This window comes from Myxine glutinosa, chromosome 2 (assembly GCF_964187855.1).
Source record: "Myxine glutinosa chromosome 2, kmMyxGlut1.1, whole genome shotgun sequence".
NCBI classification, from domain to species: Eukaryota; Metazoa; Chordata; class Myxini; order Myxiniformes; family Myxinidae; genus Myxine; species Myxine glutinosa.
The window spans coordinates 272,142,563-272,158,875 of record NC_136262.1 but is presented as its reverse complement, the minus strand read 5'-3'; the positions used below and the strand labels follow the sequence as shown (position 1 = coordinate 272,158,875).

The 16,313-nt window shown below is 38.5% G+C and overlaps 1 protein-coding gene across 1 annotated transcript in view; it reads left to right on the top strand.

The window, feature by feature from the left end:
- CC2D2A (coiled-coil and C2 domain containing 2A) overlaps positions 1-16,313 on the top strand; it is a 486,222-nt gene that overhangs the window by 317,742 nt on the left and 152,167 nt on the right. The window contains exons 19-20 of the mRNA XM_078772721.1: positions 7,110-7,219; positions 11,080-11,176. Of these exons, the coding sequence (XP_078628847.1) occupies positions 7,110-7,219; positions 11,080-11,176 (207 nt within the window). The remainder of the gene's footprint in view (positions 1-7,109; positions 7,220-11,079; positions 11,177-16,313) is intronic.

The window sequence follows — 16,313 nt, the reverse complement described above, 5'->3', positions numbered from 1 at the left end:
TAAAAGTGATCAGTTTTGTGTTCAAAAGTTGTTTTGAATTATGATGATCCTGCTAAAAGTGATCAGTTTTGTGTTCAAACGTTGTTTTGAATGATGATGTTCCTGGGAAAAGTGATCAGTTTTGTGTTCAAAAGTTGTTTTGAATGATGATGATCCTGCTAAAAGTGATCAGTTTTGTGTTCAAAAGTTGTTTTGAATGATGATGGTGCTGGTAAAAGTGATCAGTTTTGTGTTCAAAAGTTGTTTTGAATAATGATGTTGCTGGTAAAAGTGATCAGTTTTGTGTTCAAACGTTGTTTTGAATGATGATGTTCCTGGTAAAAGTGATCAGTTTTGTGTTCAAACGTTGTTTTGAATGATGATGTTCCTGGGAATAGTGATCAGTTTTGTGTTCAAAAGTTGTTTTGAATGATGATGTTCTTGGGAAAAGTGATCAGTTTTGTGTTCAAAAGTTGTTTTGAATGATGATGTTGCTGCTAAAAGTGATCAGTTTTGTTTTCAAAAGTTGTTTTGAATGATGATGATGTTGCTGGTAAAAGTGATCAGTTTTGTGTTCAAAAGTTGTTTTGAATGATGATGTTGCTGCTAAAAGTGATCAGTTTTGTTTTCAAAAGTTGTTTTGAATGATGATGTTGCTGGTAAAAGTGATCAGTTTTGTGTTCAAAAGTTGTTTTGAATGATGATGTTCCTGGGAAAAGTGATCAGTTTTGTGTTCAAAAGTTGTTTTGAATGATGATGTTGCTGCTAAAAGTGATCAGTTTTGTTTTCAAAAGTTGTTTTGAATAATGATGTTCCTGGGAAAAGTGATCCGTTTTGTGTTCAAAAGTTGTTTTGAATGATGATGTTGCTGCTAAAAGTGATCAGTTTTGTGTTCCAAAGTTGTTTTGAATGATGATGTTGCTGGTAAAAGTGATCAGTTTTGTTTTCAAAAGTTGTTTTGAATAATGATGTTGCTGGTAAAAGTGATCAGTTTTGTGTTCAAAAGTTGTTTTGAATGATGATGTTGCTGCTAAAAGTGATCAGTTTTGTGTTCCAAAGTTGTTTTGAATGATGATGTTGCTGCTAAAAGTGATCAGTTTTGTGTTCAAAAGTTGTTTTGAATGATGTTGCTGCTAAAAGTGATCAGTTTTGTGTTCCAAAGTTGTTTTGAATGATGTTGCTGCTAAAAGTGATCAGTTTTGTGTTCCATAGTTGTTTTGAATGATGATGTTGCTGCTAAAAGTGATCAGATTTGTGTTCCAAAGTTGTTTTGAATGATGATGTTGCTGCTAAAAGTGATCAGTTTTGTGTTCCAAAGTTGATTTGAATGATGATGTTGCTGCTAAAAGTGATCAGTTTTGTGTTCCAAAGTTGTTTTGAATGATGATGTTGCTGCTAAAAGTGATCAGTTTTGTGTTCCAAAGTTGTTTTGAATGATGATGTTGCTGCTAAAAGTGATCAGTTTTGTGTTCCAAAGTTGTTTTGAATGATGATGTTGCTGCTAAAAGTGATCAGTTTTGTGTTCCAAAGTTGTTTTGAATGATGATGTTGCTGCTAAAAGTGATCAGTTTTGTGTTCAAAAGTTGTTTTGAATGATGATGTTGCTGATAAAAGTGATCAGTTTTGTGTTCCAAAGTTGTTTTGAACGATGATGATCCTGCTAAAAGTGATCAGTTTTGTGTTCAAAAGTTGTTTTGAATGATGATGTTCCTGGGAAAAGTGATCAGTTTTGTGTTCAAAAGTTGTTTTGAATGATGATGTTGCTTGTAAAAGTGATCAGTTTTGTGTTTAAAAGTTGTTTTGAATGATGATGTTGCTGGTAAAAGTGATCAGTTTTGTGTTCCAAAGTTGTTTTGAATGATGATGTTGCTGCTAAAAGTGATCAGTTTTGTGTTCAAAAGTTGTTTTGAATGATGATGTTGCTTGTAAAAGTGATCAGTTTTGTGTTCAAAAGTTGTTTTGAATGATGATGTTGCTGATAAAAGTGATCAGTTTTGTGTTCAAAAGTTGTTTTGAATGATGATGTTGCTGGTAAAAGTGATCAGTTTTGTGTTCAAAAGTTGTTTTGAATGATGATGTTGCTTGTAAAAGTGATCAGTTTTGTGTTCAAAAGTTGTTTTGAATGATGATGTTGCTGGTAAAAGTGATCAGTTTTGTGTTCAAAAGTTGTTTTGAATGATGATGTTGCTTGTAAAAGTGATCAGTTTTGTGTTCAAAAGTTGTTTTGAATGATGATGTTGCTGGTAAAAGTGATCAGTTTTGTGTTCAAACGTTGTTTTGAATGATGATGTTGCTGGTAAAAGTGATCAGTTTTGTGTTCAAAAGTTGTTTTGAATGATGATGTTGCTGGTAAAAGTGATCAGTTTTGTGTTCAAACGTTGTTTTGAATGATGATGTTGCTGGTAAAAGTGATCAGTTTTGTGTTCCAAAGTTGTTTTGAATGATGTTGATCCTGCTAAAAGTGATCAGTTTTGTGTTCAAACGTTGTTTTGAATGATGATGTTGGTAAAAGTGATCAGTTTTGTGTTCCAAAGTTGTTTTGAATGATGATGATCCTGCTAAAAGTGATCAGTTTTGTGTTCAAAAGTTGTTTTGAATGATGATGTTCCTGGGAAAAGTGATCAGTTTTGTGTTAAAAAGTTGTTTTGAATGATGATGTTGCTGGTAAAAGTGATCAGTTTTGTGTTAAAAAGTTGTTTTGAATGATGATGTTGCTGGTAAAAGTGATCAGTTTTGTGTTAAAAAGTTGTTTTGAATGATGATGTTGCTTGTAAAAGTGATCAGTTTTGTGTTCAAAAGTTGTTTGGAATGATGATGTTGCTGGTAAAAGTGATCAGTTTTGTGTTCAAACGTTGTTTTGAATGATGATGTTGCTGGTAAAAGTGATCAGTTTTGTGTTCCAAAGTTGTTTTGAATGATGATGATGTTGGTAAAAGTGATCAGTTTTGTGTTCAAAAGTTGTTTTGAATTATGATGATCCTGCTAAAAGTGATCAGTTTTGTGTTCAAACGTTGTTTTGAATGATGATGTTCCTGGGAAAAGTGATCAGTTTTGTGTTCCAAAGTTGTTTTGAATGATGATGATCCTGCTCAAAGTTATCAGTTTTGTGTTCAAAAGTTGTTTTGAATGATGATGATCCTGCTAAAAGTGATCAGTTTTGTGTTCAAAAGTTGTTTTGAATGATGATGGTGCTGGTAAAAGTGATCAGTTTTGTGTTCAAAAGTTGTTTTGAATAATGATGTTGCTGGTAAAAGTGATCAGTTTTGTGTTCAAACGTTGTTTTGAATGATGATGTTCCTGGTAAAAGTGATCAGTTTTGTGTTCAAAAGTTGTTTTGAATGATGATGTTGCTGGTAAAAGTGATCCGTTTTGTGTTCAAACGTTGTTTTGAATGATGATGTTGCTGGTAAAAGTGATCAGTTTTGTGTTCCAAAGTTGTTTTGAATGATGATGATGTTGGTAAAAGTGATCAGTTTTGTGTTCAAAAGTTGTTTTGAATTATGATGATCCTGCTAAAAGTGATCAGTTTTGTGTTCAAACGTTGTTTTGAATGATGATGTTCCTGGGAAAAGTGATCAGTTTTGTGTTCCAAAGTTGTTTTGAATGATGATGATCCTGCTCAAAGTTATTGTACACCGCTCCTTTCCTATGCCACCTCCAGGCATTGCAAATCGTCATTGCCGGGCACCGAAGGGGGCTCGGCAGTGACGCACGCTGAAAGAGAGTACTCAGTTTTCACTCTGGTTTCTTGTTGTACACCGCTCCTTTCCTATGCCACCTCCAGGCATTGCAAATCGTCATTGCCGGGCACCGAAGGGGGCTTGGCAGTGACGCACGCTGAAAGAGAGTACTCAGTTTTCACTCTGGTTTCTTGTTTGTTTTCTTGTTTCCTTGGTTGTCCGGACGATATCTCAGCCATCCTTTGAGCTAGGAAGCTGAAATTTCGGCACAGTCGTGAGCAAGTCCTTTGTCAAATACGGTATTTTTTGTTTTTTGAATAATCAATTAATTGAGGAGTTATTTAATTATTAGCGTTTAATTAAGTACTTATTTAATTAATTAAATTTCATTTCTCTTCTGACCATTATTAACTCAGGCACCTTTTGAGTTAGGAAGCTGATATTTGGACATGCCAATGACCAGGTGATTTGGCTGCAAAGGATATTTTTGATTTATTAATTAATCAATTAATCGATTAATTATTTAATTATTCGATTAATGACCCAAAAAAATTTTTTTTTTAAGTTACAGATTCTGATGAAATAGTGGTAGTTTATGTGTTCTCTGACCAAATTGATTACCAATTTAATTTTTTTATGATTATTATTTATTTATTTTCATTATTAATCATTTATTTATTTTCTTTCTCATTTGGCCAATATCTCAGGCACCTTTTGAGCTGGGAAGCTAATATTTGGACATGAGTGACCAAGTGATGTGGCTATCAAGGATATTTTTGATTTATTGATTAATCATTTCATCTATTAATTATTTATTGATTAATCGATTAATTATTTATTGAGTAATCAATTAATTATTTAATTTTTTATAAATGACTTATTTAATTAAATTTCTAAAAGATACATCTTCGGATGAAGCACTAGTGGTTTAGTTATGCGATTAGCCAATTGATATTATGAAAATATTTTGTGATAATCTTTTATTGATTTTAATTATACAATTAATCAATCAATTAGTGTACACCTCTCCCTCCCAATGCAGCCTTAATGAGCTGCACTGCGGTATTGCCGGGCGCCGGAGGCGCCCCGGCAATGCCGCGCTGCAGCATATTTAATTATTTGGCATGGGGCGGTGTACTTTGAATGTATGTGTACTTGTTTGTTTTCTTGTTTGTTTTCTTTCTTGTTTTCTTGGTTGTCCGGGCGATATCTCAGCCATCCTTTGAGCTAGGAAGCTGAAATTTCGGCACAGTAGTGAGCAAGTCCTTTGTCAAATACGGTATTTTTTGTTTTTTGAATAATCAATTAATTGAGGAGTTATTTAATTATTAGCGTTTAATTAAGTACTTATTTAATTAATTAAATTTCATTTCTCTTCTGACCATTATTAACTCAGGCACCTTTTGAGTTAGGAAGCTGATATTTGGACATGCCAATGACCAGGTGATTTGGCTGCAAAGGATATTTTTGATTTATTAATTAATCAATTAATCGATTAATTATTTAATTATTCGATTAATGACAAAAAATTTTTTTTTTTTAAAGTTACAGATTCTGATGAAATAGTGGTAGTTTATGTGTTCTCTGACCAAATTGATTAATAATTTAATTTTTTTATGATTATTATTTATTTATTTTCATTATTAATCATTTATTTATTTTCTTTCTCATTTGGCCAATATCTCAGGCACCTTTTGAGCTGGGAAGCTAATATTTGGACATGAGTGACCAAGTGATGTGGCTATCAAGGATATTTTTGATTTATTGATTAATCATTTCATCTATTAATTATTTATTGATTAATCGATTAATTATTTATTGAGTAATCAATTAATTATTTAATTTTTTATAAATGACTTATTTAATTAAATTTCTAAAAGATACATCTTCGGATGAAGCACTAGTGGTTTAGTTATGCGATTAGCCAATTGATTATGAAAATATTTTGTGATAATCTTTTATTGATTTTAATTATACAATTAATCAATCAATTAGTGTACACCTCTCCCTCCCAATGCAGCCTCAATGAGCTGCACTGCGGTATTGCCGGGCGCCAGAGGCGCCCCGGCAATGCCGCGCTGCAGCATATTTAATTATTTGGCATGGGGCGGTGTACTTTGAATGTATGTGTACTTGTCAGTTTTGTGTTCAAAAGTTGTTTTGAATGATGATGTTGTTCTTGGTAAAAGTGATCACCTGACAGGCATGTTATAATGGAAAGGTATTCCATGTCGTACAGAATAGGCAGGTGTCTTATGGCTTGGACCCAGTATATTGAATGCGTGAGTGAAAAGATATGACAAAATCACGTCACAAATATATCGTTGCGGAGTCATAGATGTTACTGGAACCTCATAATCACCGGCTACCTGCACCAGCGGCCAACTCACCTCACGAGCTCACGAGCTAAAGCCGCATGCAAAATGAACGAGCAATCCATAAACTGGTCAGTGGACAGCTCCAGGCTCATGGACAGTTTAAGGATCGGTGGGCAGGTACAGCCCAGTGGACAACTACAGCCTGGTGGACAACTACAGCCCAGTGGACAACTACAGCCCAGTGGACAACTACAGCCTGGTGGACAACTACAGCCCAGTGCACAACTACAGCCTGGTGGACAACTACAGCCTGGTTGACAACTACAGCCCAGTGGACAACTACAGCCCAGTGGACAACTACAGCCTGGTGGACAACTACAGCCCAGTGGACAACTACAGCCTGGTGGACAACTACAGCCCGGTTGACAACTACAGCCCAGTGGACAACTACAGCCCAGTGGACAACTACAGCCTGGTGGACAACTACAGCCCAGTGGACAACTACAGCCTGGTGGACAACTACAGCCCGGTGGACACTACAGCCCAGTGGACAACTACAGCCCGGTTGACAACTACAGCCTGGTTGACAACTATAGGCAGGTACACCACGACAGCCCAGTGGACAACTACAGCCCAGTGGACAAATACAGCCCAGTGGACAACTACAGGCAGGTACACCACGACAGCCCAGTGGACAACTACAGCCTGGTGGACAACTACAGCCCAGTGGACAACTACAGCCTGGTGGACAACTACAGCCCGGTGGACAACTACAGCCCAGTGGACAACTACAGCCCGGTTGACAACTACAGCCTGGTTGACAACTACAGGCAGGTACACCACGACAGCCCAGTGGGCAGGTACAGCCCAGTGGACAACTACAGGCAGGTACACCACGACAGCCCAGTGGACAACTACAGCCCAGTGGACAACTACAGCCCAGTGGACAACTACAGCCCAGTGGACAACTGCAGCCTGGTGGACAAGTACAGGTGCACCACGACAGCCCAGTGGACAACTACAGGCAGGTGCACCATGACAGCCCAGTGGACAACTCATATCTCCACATCGTGTTGAGAATAAACTTGCTCATCTATGCTCTGTTTCTCTCATCGATTTGCTGTCATTGCAGGACTTACTGAGGCCATTTGTGGAGGTTTCGTTCCAGCGAAGGACGTGTCGAACCACGACTGCTCATGGTCCAAATCCATCCTGGCATGAAGAGTTACAGCTCCCATTCCGGTTTGGTTCATATTCTTAGGAAATCTTTTCAACTTTTATATGATCAAAATGCCATTTACTGCCGATCAACAACGATTTATAACACCATTTCACATTCAGTGGGAAGCTCACCATAATGGAGTAAATCAATCAATACTATGTGGAGAATTAATACCGGAACACGTATTTGATGCTTTGTCTCATGTTGGTAACGGAACACGTATTTGATGATGTGTCTCATGTTAATAGCGGAACACGTATTTGATGATGTGTCTCATGTTAATACCGGAACACGTATTTAATGATGTGTCTCATGTTAATACAGGAACACGTATTTGATGATGTGTCTCATGTTAATACCAGAACACGTATTTGATAATGTCTCATGTTAATACAAGAACACGTATTTGATGATGTCTCATGTTAATACAGGAACACGTATTTGATGATGTGTCTCATGTTAATACAGGAACACGTATTTGATGCTTTGTCTCATGTTAATACCGGAACACGTATTTGATAATGTCTCATGTTAATACAGGAACACGTATTTGATGATGTCTCATGTTAATACAGGAACACGTATTTGATGATGTGTCTCATGTTAATACAGGAACACGTATTTGATGCTTTGTCTCATGTTAATACCGGAACACGTATTTGATGCTTTGTCTCATGTTAATACCGGAACACGTATTTGATAATGTCTCATGTTAATACCGGAACACGTATTTGATGCTTTGTCTCATGTTATTACCGGAACACGTATTTGATGCTTTGTCTCATGTTATTACCGGAACACGTATTTGATGCTTTGTCTCATGTTATTACCGGAACACGTATTTGATTCTTTGTCTCAGGTTAATACCGGAACACGTATTTGATAATGTCTCATGTTAATACCAGAACACGAATTTGATGTGTCTCATGTTCATACCGGAACACGTATTTGATGCTTTGTCTCATGTTAATACTGGAACACGTATTTGATGATGTCTCATGTTAATACAGGAACACGTATTTGATGATGTGTCTCATGTTAATACAGGAACACGTATTTGATGCTTTGTCTCATGTTAATACCCGAACACGTATTTGATAATGTCTCATGTTAATACCGGAACACGTATTTGATGCTTTGTCTCATGTTAATACCGGAACACGTATTTGATGCTTTGTCTCATGTTAATACCAGAACACGTATTTGATAATGTCTCATGTTAATACCGGAACACGTATTTGATGCTTTGTCTCATGTTATTACCGGAACACGTATTTGATGCTTTGTCTCATGTTATTACCGGAACACGTATTTGATGCTTTGTCTCATGTTATTACCGGAACACGTATTTGATTCTTTGTCTCATGTTAATACCGGAACACGTATTTGATGTGTCTCATGTTCATACCGGAACACGTATTTGATGCTTTGTCTCATGTTAATACCAGAACACGAATTTGATGTGTCTCATGTTCATACCGGAACACGTATTTGATGCTTTGTCTCATGTTAATACTGGAACACGTATTTGATGATGTGTCTCATGTTAACATCGGAAAAGGTATTTGATAATGTCTCATGTTCATACCGGAACACGTATTTGATGCTTTGTCTCATGTTAATACCGGAACACGTATTTGATGATGTGTCTCATGTTAACATCGGAACACGTATTTGATAATGTCTCATGTTCATACCGGAACACGTATTTGATGCTTTGTCTCATGTTAATACCGAACACGTATTTGATTCTTTGTCTCATGTTAATAACGGAACACGTATTTGATTCTTTGTCTCATGTTAACATAGGAACACGTATTTGATAATGTCTCATGTTAATACCGGAACACGTATTTGATTCTTTGTCTCATGTTAACATCGGAACACGTATTTGATAATGTCTCATGTTAATACCGGAACATGTATTTGATGCTTTGTCTCATGTTCATACCGGAACACGTATTTGATGATGTGTCTCATGTTAATACCGGAACACATATTTGATGATGTGTCTCATGTTAATACTGGAACACGTATTTGATGATGTGTCTCATGTTAATACCGGAACACGTATTTGATGCTTTGTCTCATGTTATTACCGGAACACGTATTTGATTCTTTGTCTCATGTTAATACCCGAACACGTATTTGATGATGTGTCTCATGTTTATACCGGAACACGAATTTGATAATGTGTCTCATGTTAATACCGAAACACATATTTGATAATGTGTCTCATGTTAATACCGGAACACGTATTTGATAATGTGTCTCATGTTCATACCGGAACAGGTATTTGATAATGTGTCTCATGTTAATACAGGAACACGATTTTTTTTTTTTTTTTTTTTTTTTTTTTTTTGTATACTGAATCGAGGCTCGTGAAAGAGCTAACATTTACTTATAAACAAATCAACCAGACAAACAAAATACATAAAAAGAGGGAGCGGAAAACAAGATGGGGAGAGAAGGGGAAGCACACAAACACAACATTTGAGAGCAGGGAGATGTGTGGAAGGGAGAGGGCTTGGGGGGAGGAGGCATGGGAAGGGGGGGGGGGGGGGAGGGAGAAGTATAAAACACAAGGACACCAAGGACTTCCAGGACAGAAGTTGGTATTTCAAAAAAGTGGAATTGGGGTGAAATTAGCGGGGGTAGAAAAGATAAAGGTTTTGGATGGGGGAAGATAAGAGATGGTGGTGAACAGCTGTTTTAAAGACCTGGAGGGTGGAGTGGGATTGAAGAGAGTGAGGGAGTTTGTTCCAGAGGCGGGAGAAAAGAGGAATGAAGGAGTGAAGGTGAGCAGAGAGTCTTGATTTTGGCAGTTTGACCATAAGAGGGTTGCAGGCAGATCTTGTGCGACCTGTAGGAATATTTGGGGGACAGAGCCCAGAGAAGGCTGGGGGGGCAAGGCCAGAGAGGAGTCGGTAGAAGACGGAAAGACCACCAACCTGCCTGCGGTGAGTGAGTGAGAGGCCCTCGGAGTTAGCTTCATCGCAGGAGATTCCAATGATTCTGAATGCTTTGGTTTCAACAGCGTGAAGACGAGCTAGGTGTGAGGCAGGAGCACCAGCCCAGAGGGGAGAGCAGTATTCCATTGAGCTGCGGATGAAAATTTGATGCTTTGTCTCATGTTAAAACCGGAATACGTATCTGATGCTTTGTCTCATGTTAATACAAGAACACGAATTTGATGCTTTGTCTCATGTTAATACCGGAACACGTATTTGATAATGTGTCTCATGTTCATACCGGAACACGTCTTTGATGATGTGTCTCATGTTCATACCGGAACACGTCTTTGATGATGTGTCTCATGTTCATACCGGAACACGTATTTGATGATGTGTCTCATGTTCATACCGGAACACGTATTTGATAATGTGTCTCATGTTAATACAGGAACATGAATTTGATGCTTTGTCTCATGTTCATACCGGAACACGTATTTGATAATGTGTCTCATGTTCATACCGGAACACGTCTTTGATGATGTGTCTCATGTTCATACCGGAACACGTATTTGATGATGTGTCTCATGTTCATACCGGAACACGTATTTGATGATGTGTCTCATGTTCATACCGGAACACGTCTTTGATGATGTGTCTCATGTTCATACCGGAACACGTATTTGATGATGTGTCTCATGTTAATACCAAAACACGTATTTGATAATGTGTCTCATGTTAATACATGAACACGTATTTGATGCTTTGTCTCATGTTAATACCGGAACACGTATTTGATAATGTGTCTCATGTTCATACCGGAACACGTATTTGATGCTTTGTCTCATGTTAATACTGGAACACGTATTTGATGATGTGTCTCATGTTAATACCGGAACACGTATTTGATGATGTTTTGTCCTCCGCAGAGCCTTGAATGGAGACTACAGCAGCACAACCCTGCAATCACTCAGAGATGAAGTTTACATCAATCTATTTGATGAACTCACTTATAACATCCAGGAGGTAAGAATCTTGTTTCATTTACAAAGAGCATATACTTCATAAACACAGACAAATCAATTTAATTTTTTAGTCTGTTTTAAAATTTGTCTCGTCCTGTCATCTCGTAATTTTTAGACATCTCGTACTCGTACATCATCAAATACGTATATTTGTATTTGTCTTCTACTTTAGACTCATACTGTCTCCACATCCAGTGGTACATTCAAATCACCAGGTATCACTAGATACCTGCTATCACAAAGCGATCGCCCACGATGAACCCTTCACCTGCAATCAAGTGATGTCCTTATTGTTTTCTGACCATCATATGACCTTGATCTTCAATATTTATTGTAAATTAACAAAATTGTCCTCACCTACAATCTATCCATAAAACTCACAACATTCAACGTGGAGGAAAATTATTCAAGTTATAATTAAAAAACAAAGGTGTTTTTTGTTAATTCGGTCAGGCTCCAAAAACGTACGTTAAGGGCATGGAACAAATATGAGGTACACAACCTCAGTGCAGGTACACTACAACCTCAGTGCAGGTGCACTACAACCTCAGTGCAGGTACACTATTGTGATGCAAGAACATTTGAAGGCCAAGCGGTCTTTGAGATCCCGCATTGACAAAATTGAGTGATGACAAAATAACGTTATTTTTTTCAGACCACCACTTCACCTTGACCTTTAACTCAGAGGGGTATTAGGTGAATTAAACGCAAATACGCCTGGACTTAGTCTATCTGGTGACGGAAATTTCGTTGTGATTGGTCAAACCTTCGTCGAGGGTTGGTGGAAAATGTGAAAATATCTATAAATGGGTCATGGCCTTAAAAATACGGTCAACGTCCAAAAAAATAATAATACCAACCCCAGGTACTTCGGTGTATTCCCATTGTTGGTGCAAAATTTCATTCAGAAAGTCCCAACCGGATCCGGGATACAACTTGGACATTAGGAATGCAAGGGAAAAAAACCCTAAGTGCTGGTGTACAGGGCCTTCAGGAAGTATTCACACCCCTTGACTTCTTCACATTTTGTTGTGTCACAGCCTGAATTTCAAATGGATTAAATTGAGATTTGTTTTTTCACTGATCTACACATAATACCCCATAAGAACAAAAATGGAATTGTTTTTTATAGAAATTTTAACAAAATAAATAAAAATTAAAAGCTAAATTGTCGTGAGTCAATAAGTATTCAACCTCTTTGTTATGACACTCCAAATTGAACTTCGCTGCATCCAATTTACTTTGATCATCCTTGAGATGTTTCTACACCTTGATTGGAGTCCACCTGTGGCCAATTCAATTGGTCGGACATGATTTAGAAAGAAACACACCTTTCCATATAAGGTCCCACAGTTGACATGTCAGAGCAGAAACTCTACTCTGAAGTCCAAGGAACTGTCCGTAGAACTCCAAGATAGAATTGTGAGGAGGAAAAGATCTGGGGAAGGGGATAAAATAATTTATAATGTTGAAAGTTCCCAAGAGCACAGGGAGCTCCATCATTGGGAAATGGAAAGAATTTGGAACTACCCAGACTCTTCCTAGATCTGGCCATCCGACCAAACTGAGCAACCGGGAAAGAAGGACCTTGGTGAGGGAGATGACAAAGAACCAAATGACCACTCTGACAGAACTACAGAGTTCATTGCAAAAAGGTACGTGAAAGACTGAGAGCATGAGGTAAAATATTCTGTGGTCTGATGAGATCAAAATTGAACTCTTTGTTCTGAATGCAAAGCACTACATCTGGTGGAAACCGAGCACAGCTCATCATCCATCGAACACCAACCCTACTGTGAAGCATGGTGGTGGCTGCATCATGCTATGGAGATGCTTTTCAGTGGCATGGACTGGGAGACTTGTAATGATAGAGGGAATGATGAATGGAGCCAAATACAGGCAAATCCTTGAGGAGAACTTGCTTCAGAGTGCAAAAGACCTTAGGCTTAGACTGAGGTGAAGATTTACATTCCAACAGGACAATGACCCAAAGCATAAAGGCAAAGCAACACTGGAATATCTTCAGAATAAGAATGTGAAAGTCCTTCAATGGCCCAGCCAAAGCCCAGACTAGAATTCCATTGAGAAGCTGTCGAAAGATTTTAAGATTGCTGTTCACCGACATTCCCCATCCAACTTGACAGAGTTTGAGCAAATCTGCACGAAAGAATGGGAGAAACTCCCCAAATCCTTTGTCGTTTTGAAAACGACATTTCCAAGCTGGCCTCAAAATCCAGTCGCCTACTGGGCATCCTCCATCGTGTAAAGTCATTTCTTGGCACACCTGAGGTCCTCACCACATACAAGGCTTTCATCCGCAGCTCAATGGAATACTGCTCTCCCCTCTGGGCTGGTGCTCCTGCCTCACACCTAGCTCGGCTTCACGTTGTTGAAACCAAAGCTTTCAGAATCATTGGGATCTCCTGCGATGAAGCTAACTCTGAGGGCCTTTCACTCACTCACCGCAGGCAGGTAGGTTGGTGGTCTTTCTGTGTTCTAGCGACTCCTCTCCAGCCTTGCTCCCCCAGCCCTGTCTGTGCTCTGTCTCCCAAATATTCCTACAGGTCGCACAAGATCTGCCAGCAACCCTCTTATGGTTAAACTGCCAAAATCAAGACTCTCTGCTCACCTTCACTCCTTCATTCCTCTTTTCTCCCGCCTCTGGAACAAACTCCCTCACTCTCTTCAATCCCACTCCTCACTCCACGTCTTTAAAACAGCTGTTCACCACCATGTCTTGTCTTCCCCCATCCAAAACCTTGATCTTTTCTTCCCCCGTTAATTCGCCCCAGATCCACCTTTTCTGAAATCCCGACTTATTTCCTGGAAGTCCTAGCAGTGTCCATGTGTTTTTTTTACCTCTCCCAACCCACACACCCCTCCCACTCCTCCTCCCCCCAAGCCCTATCCCTCCCACAGATCTCCCGATGTCCTTGCTTTCAAATGCTATACTTGTGTACTTCCCCCTCTCTCCCCATCTTGTCTCCCGCTCCCTTTATTATGTCTTATGTGTCCGTTTGTTGTTTTATTTTCATTAATGTTAGCTCTTACACGAGCCTCGATCTTGTGGAAACCGTTGACTCGGATCACTCATTCCAAATAAATAATATATATATATATATATATATATATATATATATATATATATATATATATATATATATATATATATATATATATATATATATATATATATCGAGATGTGCAACGCTTATACAGACAAACCCAAGAAGACTCGAAGCTGTAATCACTGCCAAAGGCGCTTCTATGAAGTATTGACTCGAGAAGGGTGGTGGGGGTGGGGGGGGGGGGGGGGGTTCATCTCAGTTTCATCCATTTTGTAAATCCAGGCTGTAACACACCAAAATGTGAAAAAGTCAAGGGGTGTGAATACTTTATGAAGGTGCTGTAATTCCTGTTGCTCATAGCCTTCGTTATCTGTCACAGCTTATCTTTTGTGGATGGTATCTCCAAACTGGCCTTTGGCGTGGCCCGACACCTTCGTGTTCTCAGCAGAGCTACGTCTGTAACGAACTTCAGGTAGCTCAGATTAGACTTGGGTTGATTCAGCTCAGATGAACTTGGTTTGATTCAGATCAGAATAGACTTGTGCTGATTAAGCTCAGATGAACTTGGGTTGATTCAGATCAGATGAACTTTGGTTGATTCAGATCAGAATAGACTTGGGTTGATTCAGCTCAGATTAGACTTGGGTTGATTCAGATCAGATGAACTTTGGTTGATTCAGATCAGAATAGACTTGGGTTGATTCAGCTCAGATTAGACTTGGGTTGATTCAGCTCAGATTAACTTGGGTTGATTCAGATCAGAATAGACGGGTTGATTCAGCTCAGATTAACTTGGGTTGATTCAGATCAGAATAGACTTGGGCTGATTCAGCTCAGATGAACTTAGGTTGATTCAGATCCAAAATGACTTGTGCTGATTCAGATAAGAATAGACTTGGGATGATTCCTATCAGAATAGACTTGGGTTGATTCAGCTCAGATTAGACTTGGGTTGATTCAGATCAGAATAGACTTGGTTTGATTCAGATCAGATTAGACTTGGGTTGATTCATATCAGATTAGACTTGGATTGATTCAGATCAGATTAGACGTGTGTTGATTCAGATCAGATTAGACTTGGGTTGACTCTGATCAGAATAGACTTGGGTTGACTCTGATTAGAATAGACTTGGGCTGATTCAGCTCAGAATAGATTTGGGTCGATTCAGATCAGAATAGACTTGGATTGATTCAGATCAGATTAGACGTGTGTTGATTCAGATCAGATTAGACTTGGGTTGACTCTGATCAGAATAGACTTGGGTTGACTCTGATCAGAATAGACTTGGGCTGATTCAGCTCAGAATAGATTTGGGTTGACTCTGATCAGAATAGACTTGGGCTGATTCAGCTCAGAATAGATTTGGGTTGATTCAGATCAGAATAGACTTGGGTTGATTCAGATCAGAATAGACTTGGGTTGATTCAGCTCAGAATAGATTTGGGTTGACTCTGATCAGAATAGACTTGGGCTGATTCAGCTCAGAATAGATTTGGGTTGATTCAGATCAGAATAGACTTGGGTTGATTCAGATCAGAATAGACTTGGGTTGATTCAGCTCAGAATAGATTTGGGTTGACTCTGATCAGAATAGACTTGGGCTGATTCAGCTCAGAATAGATTTGGGTTGATTCAGATCAGAATAGACTTGGGTTGATTCAGATCAGAATAGACTTGGGTTGATTCAGATCAGAATAGATTTGGGTTGATTCAGATCAGAATAGATTTGGGTTGATTCAGATCAGAATAGACTTGGGTTGATTCAGATCAGATGAACTTGGGTTGATTCAGATCAGAATAGACTTGGGTTGATTCAGATCAGAATAGACTTGGGTTGATTCAGATCAGAATAGATTTGGGTTGATTCAGATCAGAATAGATTTGGGTTGATTCAGATCAGAATAGACATGGGTTGATTCAGATCAGATGAACTTGGATTGATTCATATCAGAATAGACTTGGGCTGATTCAGATCAGATGAACTTGGGTTGATTTCGATCACAATAGATTTGGGTTGATTCAGATCAGAATAGAATTGGGCTGATTCAGCTCAGATGAACTTAGGTTGA